Here is an 11,261-nt window from a genome sequence, read left to right on the forward strand (position 1 = left end):
AGGGGATGGCTCAGCTGAAGTCTTTTCTGATCTCTAAGGGAAGCGAATTTGTTCTGTGCCCCACAGCATTGTTTATGTGCATGTACTGTTGGCGTTAGGTGCCATTGAATGGGTTTCAACACTTACCGACCCTGTGTACAACAGAAAGAAGGCACTGCCTGGCCCTGCACCATCCTCACAATCGTTAATATGGTTGAGCTCCTTGGTGCAGCCACTGTGCCAACCCATCTCGTTCAGGGTCTTTTATCTCATTCGAGGTCGCAGCACGTCAGCTGGGGTGGGATGGGAGGAAGAAGCAGTCAGTCACTACTTTCTTTTGGGTAGATGAGCGAGAAGGGAAATCGAGAGCTCGTTTTCACTATCTATTCATCTGGGTCCGAGCATAGCTAAATCTTCCTTACAGGAGTCCACAGAATTGCAGCCAGGATGCCCCTGAGAAGTGAAGCGGGTGAGACTTCATCATTTTCCACATATGATTAGGGGGGAGCAAACCCTAGAGGAGGCCATCATGCCTGATATAAAGAGTTGTGACCAAGAGGTCCACAACATAGACTGATACACTGCCTATAACAGTGGACTCAGATAAGCCTACCATTGCAAGGATGGCCCAGGACCAGACTATGTTTTGTTCGCTACACATAGGGTCACTGTCAGTTGAAGTCAAATGGCAGGAACCAAACAACAGACTACAAAGGAGGCTGACAGTGTTTGCCTCTTGACCTTGGGGATTACAAGTGGGGGGGAAAAAGAGAAGCCTTGACCTCGGTCCAATATCCTTGTTCTTCTGAACCTCGCAAGGTGCAGCCTCCCTGTATGGGCCTCCAGAGTGCCCTGAGTTGCTGATCTCCCTGCGACTCTCACCCCATGACTCTTCCTTTAACTCCCTTCCCTGGACAGAGTCATTTCTCCCACTTCGTCTCTGGCTTCCCGGACCGGCATTTACCCATACCGTTCCTCCTGAAGTCATTCATGTTTCTCATCTCAGGTCTGTTCACCCCCTGTGACCCCCCTCCCCCTGGCTATCTGGTTTTTGTTGTTAGGGGGAGCAAGAAGCAACCAAAGAATAAGTGAATTCTTTCCAGTAGAGAAAGAGGACAAGAGGGAAGACTTCCATGTTAGATTCAATCTTTCTCTGACCTAAAATCCTCACCACCACCACCCCTGCCAAAGAATAAATTCATTCTCAAGAACCCCCTGGAGCCATTGAAAACCTTCTGCGGGCACATCTATTTCTTACCCTATTCATGTATGCTGAGAGCAGTGCATTCATGCCCTGTCTGGCTTTATTACCAAACTTACTCATACTGATCAAAATGGATGGTATGCAGGCACACCCTACCCTATCACTGGGTTTGGAAAAGATATTACATACATTCTTCAAAGACAGAAATATCATCATGTTCCTCATCGTATTGCATCACTAGCACAGCCCCTAGTAGATGTTTGTGGAATCATCCAGGGGCCCCAAATTGGGAATGATGGAGAACCAAGCATGACTGCATATCCAGGCACTCTTATTTGATACATTTTAGCTGGCCTTCAGAGAAGCTCTGGAAGCATAGGGGTTATGCGCTGGGCTGCAATCTGCAAGGCCAGTGGTTCCAAACCACTGACCACCCCAAGGGGAAACTATGAGGCTTTCTACTCCTGGAAAGAGTTGCAGTCTGGGAACCCCGCAGCATGGACTGCAACTGTTGCCATCATCCTTCAGTCCAACACCATCATGAGCTCTTTCCTGTTTGGGAAGAGGGGCAAAGGGTGAATCCTCCAAGTTACATGGATTCTAACTATCTCTGACCTAAAGGCACTGAGCTCAGGGTGCCCACCTAGAGAATGCCATTCTGAAGACCCTCCTTAGCAATTGAAAGCCTCTGCCGACACATCCTCTTTCTTAGTCCGTTTGTGTACGTGGAGAAGCATTGCATTCACTCCGTCTGACTTTATTACCGAACTTCCTTCTATTGATAGTGCTGCTGGTCCACTAATGATGAAGGTCAGATGTGTCATCTACATACCACAAACGGAGAAAAGGGGACTGACGTGATTAGACAAGTCTTTCCCCCAAGCCTCCTACAGCCTTCACGGAGCTCACTGGTGCCTCTACCACCAGAGACTTAGGTGGGAAGTGGCAAGAAAGGAGATAGTCAAAGAGAGTGGGCTGGAAGCACAGGGACCCTAAAAGCAGGTGGATGCCAGTGAAAGGTACCCCAGCAAAGCAAATCGGTCTGGGAGTTCTCCCTCTTACAAGTTTCCACCTTCCGACCTTTCTTGCTGTGGGCTCACTTCTCAAATGTGCAGAGGTATCGCCCAGAGGAATTGCTTTGGGGAGCAAGAAGTATTATCATAGGAAAGTAAGAAATGTTCCACAAAGGAAAAGGATGATCGCCAAGAGCAACACATTGAAATTCATCGGGAAGCCTTGCTACTTTAGGCATATTTGTTTTAAATGTCACTATTTGAAATGTATTACAACAGTCAGCAACCGGGTGTGAAGCTTGAAGAATCTGGAGACATCTGCGATGCTGCGGCAATGTGGCGACAACCGAAAGAGAGAGAGAACATTTTAAGGAAACATTCTGAACTATTCAGTGTTCAGATTTTTAATGGAGCTGTTGATAACCTTGTGAGCTAATGGAGTTTGACTAGAAAATGCATTAAACTTCTTGGCCAGAATCAAATGGGGGATAAGCAGAGATGGCAGGTCCTTGATCAAAATGCTATTTATTTAAAGTATGAGAGTGGTCATTATGTTCAAGTATAGTTTCGGTCCTCGCAGTAAATTTAATCTACGAAGACGAAAATAGTTTTGACGGCTTTTAAGTTTCTGGGGAACAAAGGACACTCAGAGTGTATGACACCTGTAAAAGCTGGGTTCGACATAATCACAGTTAACCAGAAATGCGTTTGGGGGTTCCTGTAATTTTCCACCCCCGATTATTACAGTCTTGTGGCTACCGAAATGGTGACTTTTCAAACTCCTCAAACCTTTAGTTATGGAAATAGATTTACATAGCCCCAGTGGCACCATAGTTAAAGTGTTAAGAAGATTGGCAGTTCGAATCCACCAGCTGTACTATGGGAGAAAGACGCGGTGCCTTATGGATGGCATCCTGTTAAACCTTACAGGGAAGTTCTGTTCAGTCCTATAGGGTCACACTGTAAACTGGCATGGTCTCAGCAGCGTGTAACAACTTCGTGTGTGTGTGTGTGTGTGTGTGTGTGTGTGTGTTTGTAGACTTTGAAATGCTTGTAGAAAAATTGAACTGTAAGATAATGGATTTTTTTTCAGCCCTCTCGTGTTTATTATACATACACATAATATATGTAACTCCTGTTACAGGTAACTGAAAATAAATAGAACTCAAGTCATTATATGACACCAAAGGTAGGATTTTCAATCTCATCTCAGCCTTACTGTGTAACTTTGGATATCCTTTTTAACTCCCTCCTCCTCTTTCCTAATTTGCAAATTGGGGTCATGGATCCCTAAGCAGCAAATAGTAGTAAAGATTCTTCAAATCATGTACTATATAGGAAAATTAATTTCCTCTTCCATAATAAAAGATAAACTAGTGTGCTCCTTTTCCTTCTGAATAACACGTGATATAAGCTTATATAAACACAGTGAAAACCTGTGTTATCAAGAAGGCCAAGCCTTAAATTAATAGGAACTTCAGAATCTCTTAGCTGGAAGGAAGCTTGGAGATCATCTGCTTCAGAATTTGTTTGGTTTATAGGTGAAAGTCCCCGATCCTTCTCCCTCCAAATATTCCACTACACATGAAACTGGGGATATAGTTATAAGGGGATTATAACTCCCTGCCCCACTCCAAGTCTATCCTTAAACCCCTAAGAACTTCCTTTATAAGACCCCCAATCTAAAAATAGAGAAATTAATAAAGGTAAATGATAACCTCTTGAGAGTTGGAAATTACTGTGAGTACAATTTTCCAAAAAACTTTTCTATAATAATTTAGGGGAAATAATAATAATAATTTAGGAACATAACATTCATCAATACTTGCCAATCTAGGAAAGTACAGTTAAACACCTCCAGTAAGATCAAGTCTCACCTCTACTACTTAATAGCTATTGTGTTTCATCTATCCAAGCACCTGTGAGCATATGAATTATGAAACCATACAACTTGCAGTTGTTAGGAGAATCAATATGAACAGTGCTAGCGACTGTACCTGACACTTGGTAGGCTCACCCTAAATGTTCAAGTTTGTACCCATTGCCTCATCACCGTCCACTGGAAGTGCACCCCCTACACTCCTGTGGTACCTTTGCCTTTTTTTCTAGAGTAGCCTCCTCTTTTCACTCAGGTTGCTTTAGGAGCATGCTCCAGGCTTACACTTCCCCAAGGTCCACCCCAAAGCATCTGTGTTCCGCAGTCCCCCCTGGATCCCAGCATCACTGGTACACTTGCTTTACCTTGTTTCCAAACTTGACCGCTTTCTCTGTCTGATGCAGACAACAGTAGGTAGAGCTACCCCCAAGTGCAACAGGCTGCAATGCGATAACCTGAGCCGCCTGACTCTCCCCTGTGTGAGGAAGGGACCGGGATTTATGAATCCAATGGAATACTTGATCGCTTGTGTCTAAGTTTCCCTCCAGCTACAATTCTTTGAAGCTGAGTTGTTTACAATCAACGTCATGTCATAACGTTTCTCCTTACTCCACCCAGCCAGTCCCTCACAAGCGCTCTCGGTTTTGTGGTGTCTGACCAGCTCATGACACGTGGGACTCTTTGATGTCAGTTGCTGTTGGTGTTAGGTGCTGACAGGTCAGTTCTGACTCATAGCCACCCTTTGTACAACACAAGGAAACACGGCCCCCTCCTGCACCATCCTCATAATCGTCCTGTGTGAGCCCACTGCTGCAGCCACTGTGCCAGTGCATCTCTTGAAGGGCCTTCCTCTTCTATGCTGCCCTTCAACTTGACCAAACATCATGTGTCAAGGTGGCATAGTCAGATCCATACTGAGCGACCAACCACAAGGTCAGAAATTGGAACCCCCCAATCATTTCTCAGGAATCAGATGGGTGAGGTGGACTCCTCTGTAAGAATTTACAATCTGGCCAAGTTTTTGTTGCCCCACACTTTATTTTAAAGGCTCCTCTAAGGCAGCAGGGGGTTCTGGGAAATATAGTCCCTAGAGTGAGATGTTGTTACGGTTCCACGTGTACTTTATGCAAATCTTCACCTATATTCCCTCGCCCTGCGTCCATAGTAAGCCTTTAATAAATGTTGGGTGCCCACGCTGCAAACATCATAGACTCTTCCATTGCATCATGGTGCATCCCTTAGGAACAAATTTGTTGTTAGTTGACATCAAGGTGCCAGCGACCGTGTACAACAGAAGGAAAGGTTGCCCAATTCCAGGCCATCTGCAGGCGTGTCGATATGATCAAGATCACTGTGGCAGCCACAGGTCTGTGCATCTTGAGGACCTTCCTTCTAGGGACGAATCTTCTATCACTCTTATCAGGCAGGATTCTCTGGCTGAACTTGGAAAAAACACCACCGGAGTCTGGCTTGCCTGTTTCAGTCTGGAAGCTCCATAAGTGACCTTTCCATCATGCGGGATCCTGATGGTGGTTGAAAGACCAGTGGCACAGCGTCCAGCCCCCTAGCCATAATGCAGCCACCAGCGTGTGGTCAGACAGATGATGGAGAGGACACATTACGATAGGCTCGATGGAGGAGGGGCTTCCCCATTCAGTGCAGACATTTCAGTGAGGAGCATATGAGAAGAGTGGGGGTAGGGGATGCGGAGGTAGGTAGCTGCCAAAAGAAAAATGACTCCTTGTGTTTCAAAGACAGAGCTCTGTTTTCTCAACACTTGATTTCCCTTCCTGACCACCTCCTGTGGTTGTGCTCATTGGACTCTCTGAGGCCAGTTGTGGTGGCTAGGTGTCACACAGTCAGTCCCAACTCCTCGTGACTCTGTGTACGGCAGGAGAAAACTGCCCGGTCCTGCACCATCCTCACCATTGTCCTTATGCTCGAACCCATTGTTATAGTCCATCTTGTCAAGGATCCTCCTCACTTCCGCTGCCCCTCAGCTTGACCAAGCATGAAGTCCTTCTGCAGGGAATGGTCTATCATGATAACATGTCCAAAGTACAATCTCCTTAGGGGGCGGGGTCGAGCCTGAGAGTCTAAGGGAATATGTATCTGCACTGTCCTTATTGGAAACTCTATTCTCCACATTCAGCTTTGAAAGCGGGGCTTTGGACCCCTTACACCCCCTGCCGAGAATCTGCCCTTCCACCCCTAAGATACTAAATCCAAACCCACATTTAAACAGGACCCTCCGGTGGTTCCCATGTATACATTTGAAAAATACCACCCTAGGAGGGTACCAAATGCTGCCAGTGTGTGAGCCATCTCCTTTGCCTTCTCTACTGCTGCATCTCAGGTAGCTGCGCTTACTCTTAGTGGGGCTTGGCTTTTTTTATAGCAGTTTCTACGCTGAAAAGGACCTTCAGCTTCAAAGCGCCCTGTGCTTGTTGGAGGAGGAAGGTGGGCAGGGGCTGAAGGGAGGAAATCTGTTCATTGCAGGCTGCCAGAGTTGTTTTGGGGTGACTTTGTACTTTTTGAATTTAAGATCAACACAAACTATAGATATTTGCGGCTGGGATTTTAAATAGCAGCAAAAAGAACCCTGGGTCTTGTGAATGCCAGGGATGTCTCATCTGGCGAGAATGGTATTGGATGGAGAATACAATACAGAGGAAAGCAAAAGACTGTGGTATCTATGCTCTTTGTGTTCCTGACCTTGAGCAGAATTATAACGTGTTTGTTGCAGAAATTGAGCAGCTAGTATGCCGCTTGCACCTGTTATTTCTTATATGCTAAATGGCAAAGCACTTGCCATTCCCCGCGATGACTTTGTGAGGGAAACACTGCAATCTGGTGAGCTGGCCTGGGTTGGGTTTTGTGTTTTGAAATAATGGGTTCATGCGGATTTCGTGCATCTCTGATGTCTCCAAAGCACCCTCTGTTGTTCTGTTTCAACATTCTGGTCCCTTTGTGTGCTCTCAGAATGAAGTTTGCTTTGGGCTTCAAGGTAAAGTTATTGTGTTGTTGTTTTTTTACCACAGAGACCATGAACCAAGCGAGTCCCGCTAGAAAGCTAGAAGAGGCCCTCCGCCTAGCAGAGCTGTGCATCGAAGTCTTACAGCAGAACGAAGAGCATCACTCTGAGGTGACGGCTCTCTTGAATGGGATACTGTTGCTGGGGAAGCTTAGCTTTGATACACTGTAGAGAGCTGAGAACCAACAGAAATGACTGGAATGTTTTCAAAGCAAGTGCAGTGAAGCCGGCGGGAGCAGAGACCCAGGAGGACTCCCTTGTTTAGACCGTGTTTGATAGTGCACTCTTTGCATTGGAGCCCTGGTGGCTCTGTGGTCACGCATTGGGCTACTATCTGCAAGGTCGATAGTAGCCAGCGACTCCTGGGGAGAAAGATGAAGCATTTGACTCCTCTAAAGAGTTCCAGTCTTGGAAACCCACAAGGACAGCTCTATCCTGTCCTCTAGGGTCAGTAAGAGGTGTCATCGACCTGATTGCAGTGAGGTTTTTTCCAGGAGCCTGATCGCTAACCTGGTACTCAATTTAGTGGAAAACACACGAGTTCTCCTTCCCTGACAGGCTCCGCCTTCCAGTGTTTCCAGCTTTCTCAGGTTTTAATCGATAGAGAAAGGTGCACACACACACACACACACACACACACACACACAGGCTTTCACAGGATTTACTATGGATGCATACTTATACAAAGAGATGTTGATGAGCTCATGGAATTTTTCGTTATCTTTTCTGTCCATTTTCCCACAAACTTTTTGAAACCCCCTTGTGTAATGTGATCATTTTTATTCCTAATAATAGCAGCGCTGGGTGAAACCTTGATCTGCCAGGGCAGGGACTGGGGCTGCAAGTGTGAGGGGGATCGGCTCCAAGGACAGGCAACTAGTAAGACATACAGCTGACACAGAAAGCCCACCTTCGGATGGAAATCCCTTGCTCTCCCCCATGCCCCAGTTGCCTGAGTTGGGAAATGATGGTGAAGGACAGTGAGCGGTAACAAGATAACACCGTGCAGCAACAAAATCGGAGAAGACGCGTCTGTTGATGATTCTAGTCTCTCACTCCTTCTTTACAGCTTTATTAAACCTACATGGTCTATCGTTGTTTAAAGTATAATCATCTACTAGCCATTTTTAGAAGCCTGGACTAAATTTTTACTGGCCAGTTGTTGAATCTAAGACTTCAGAGTCTCACTCTAGTAGCCAGGGGTGTTTTTATGAAAACACGAGGTTTTGGTCATTTGCATAGCAGAAATGTGTATAATTAAGTGGGTCAGATGAGTTCTAGTGTTCCGACAACCTCTGATCCACAAGGAAGTACCTGCAATGAGCCGGAATCAGAAAAACCAGCTGCAGGTGAATTCATAGAATATTATTGAACAAAGCTTCATTCTCAGAAATTCAAGAAACAACAGGAACTACATTTCAAACCACTCCTTGGGGAAAAAAAGTATGTCCATGAAACCGTAATCTAAGTAACTAAGATTTATTGTATCTGGTTATAAATATGATCATTCAAAACATCTGCTTTTAGCTCACACTGTGGAATCTAGTTTTTACCTTGCATCTGTCATGTGTGAACTTGTTATAGATATTTTATTTTAAACTGAAGAAACAGCTGCTTCAATAATTTGAAATGAATTCCCAGGAGGTTGTTTTGTTGTTGCCCCACCCCCACCCCAGCTAGTATCACTACTGTGTTACAATGAACACGATTATATGTTAAAGTACATGTAGGTTTTGTCTTTGTCTTTTGTTAAAAGGCGTTACCATCGGAGTGTTGGGCCTTTTCGGATTAAAGAAAGGTTCTAATTGGTCATCCAATTAGTTTATAATTTAGCCAGGCGGGTACACTGCATAGGCCTATAGAGTTTTGTAAAAGGAGCACTTAATGTCCCTGTACTAAGGAAAACCAGAACTCTCTGTCAGGAGTCCCTACACAGTACAGATGGTTAAGTGCTTGACCACTAACCCAAAGGTTGGCAGTTTGAGCCCAACCAGCTGCATCGCATGAGAGAGGTCTGCCACATCTGAAAGTTCACCTGGGGCAGTTCTACCCTGCACACCCTGAGTCGGAACCATCCCCGTGACCCCAACAAACTGTGACTACCACACAGTCACAGAAGTGCTCCTGACAAACACAGTCTCGCTCGTTTGCTAGTCTGCAAAAGTACAGTTGACATTCTTGAGCAGAATGGCTCTAACTCATTAAAAAAAATCATGGTAGCATATGATGAGACACAGCCTCTTATAAGGACCTCGTTTTAAGGAAATAATTTGTAACCCTGTGGCATTTTTCCATTTCACAATGCTTCCACATTCTTGGACTCCCTCAGGGAAGAGAGGTAGGTGAAATTGTTTACACTGTTTTTCTGTAATTCTCCTCTGTGATAATAAGATGGGACCCATTCTGCTTACGCTGCTTCTCACTCATTTTAAGCTAACTCGGTGCCCTTCCCTGGACTCAGAAGACTCAGACCCTCTTTGCTCAGGATAGTCTTCGCCATACCTTCCATGCGGAAACTGGGTGGTCACTGCCTGCATGGCTCCTGGCCAGCTAAATCAGTCGAACTGCAGGGGAGTACGGATTTGGGTATTGGCTTGTGGCTTTTTCATTTCTTCTTCTTTTTAACCAGAAGGTCTACCATTTGCTCTGAACGATACCGGGGAGTGAATTGGACTGGTTGCAGCCTAGATTTCAGATTGCACGGGCGGACTGCCCTTGGCTGCTGCTGGTCGTCTCGCTGGAGCGTCCGTCCTCCATGAAAGAGCACCAGGCTCTTTGGTGGAGGTTAATGGAGCTGCCTCAAGTGCCAGTTCCTTTTATTGCCACTCTCCTTCTCTCCACGATGGCAGTTCACTTCACAGGCAGGGGGGTTGCCTCTAGCCGCCAGCAATTTCCTAGTTAAGCAGGTCTCACGTCCTTCAGGTCTTTGACCGTAACTTACTTCGAAGACAGCCCTGCCTTCCCACTGAAGACCTTTAACCCTCTCCTCCTACGCTTGTCTTCAGAAAGGTCGTGTAAGTACCTTGCCAGGCAATCAGGAAGACTGGGCTCACATCCAGGTGACGAGGCTCTGCCTGACCAGAAATGTTAGTCAAACCGTTCTGACGGCTGTCCACCCCAGAGGCCACTCACACCGACGAAGCCCACAGGTGTCAGTGGTACCTGATGGGGAAGCCACAGGCTTTCGGCACAGACCAACCATCATACTGATGAGATCCTAGTGACTTGCCTGAGGTGCACAGCTGGTTCATACCTAGGAGAAGACTTCAGCGACCCTCCAGACCCGAACACTTTCCTGGAAACGGTAGTAACACTTCCAATTTAAGTAGATAAGGACAGAGTGCCATCCGGCCCTGGTTCTGCCACCTGGTTTGTCGCTCGGCATCCTAGCAGGGATGGAAATGCCTCGGTCTCTCTCCCTCAGGCCATCCTGGGGCTCTGCTAGCGTGAATGGAGCACAGGGGGCTGAGGGAGCACACTGAAGGTGATCACGGCTCACGCTGCAGCACACTTTGTTGCCTCTTATTGCAGCCAAATCTTGATTTCAGGGCCCTAAAATGTAATGGTGTCTACCTGAGTAGTGACTGGAGGCGCTAAAGAAGGGCATTGCAGGAGTGCAGTGGTTTGGTGCTCATGTCAAATTATAAAGTCAGGTTTGAGCCCACCAGGCACTCTGTCAGATAAAGAAAGATGGGGCAGTCCACTTCTGTAAAGATTTACAGCCTTTGAAACCCCCTGGGGCAGTTCTACTCTGTCCTGTAGGCTCACATTGGCTCAAAATCAATTCCATGGCAATGGGTTTGGGTCCCTTGAACAGAGATAGCGTTCACTCCGTTCACTGGAAATGCGGAATGCACCCTGCTTTTCAACTGGCTCTATCCCAGGCTGCCGTCTACAACAGAGCCAGAAGAGGGAGGATGCTACACGGATATACTCTTGTAAACATCAGTCTGTGAGCCAGGTTCTGGTGGATTTTAACATAAAGAGAAAGATTGACTCCCCTCTCCCATTTCTTTCATTTCTCTGTGCCCTCATTTTCCCCTCCACTGGCATGCACTCCTAAGAAGCATTTTTTTTAAATCATTTTATTGGGGACTCGTATAACTCTTATCACAATCCATACATACATCCTTTGTATCAAGCACACTTGTACAT

General features: G+C 46.2%; 1 protein-coding gene across 12 annotated transcripts in view; it reads left to right on the top strand.

Moving 5' to 3' along the window:
* The window catches only part of CADPS2 (calcium dependent secretion activator 2), a 382,815-nt gene that overhangs the window by 271,581 nt on the left and 99,973 nt on the right, over positions 1 to 11,261 (top strand). For 7 of the 12 annotated variants that reach the window (XM_045288824.1, XM_030885179.2, XM_045288828.1 and 4 more), the window contains 2 exons: positions 7,114 to 7,217; positions 9,436 to 9,444. In XM_045288824.1, coding sequence (XP_045144759.1) covers positions 7,114 to 7,217; positions 9,436 to 9,444 — 113 coding nt within the window. The remainder of the gene's footprint in view (positions 1 to 7,113; positions 7,218 to 9,435; positions 9,445 to 11,261) is intronic. The other 5 variants (XM_045288827.1, XM_030885185.2, XM_030885176.2 and 2 more) reach the window with 1 other exon arrangement.

The sequence above is a fragment of the Echinops telfairi genome, unplaced genomic scaffold (assembly GCF_000313985.2).
Source record: "Echinops telfairi isolate 266 unplaced genomic scaffold, ASM31398v2 ScPeMD7_23;HRSCAF=83, whole genome shotgun sequence".
Lineage (NCBI taxonomy): Eukaryota > Metazoa > Chordata > Mammalia > Afrosoricida > Tenrecidae > Echinops > Echinops telfairi.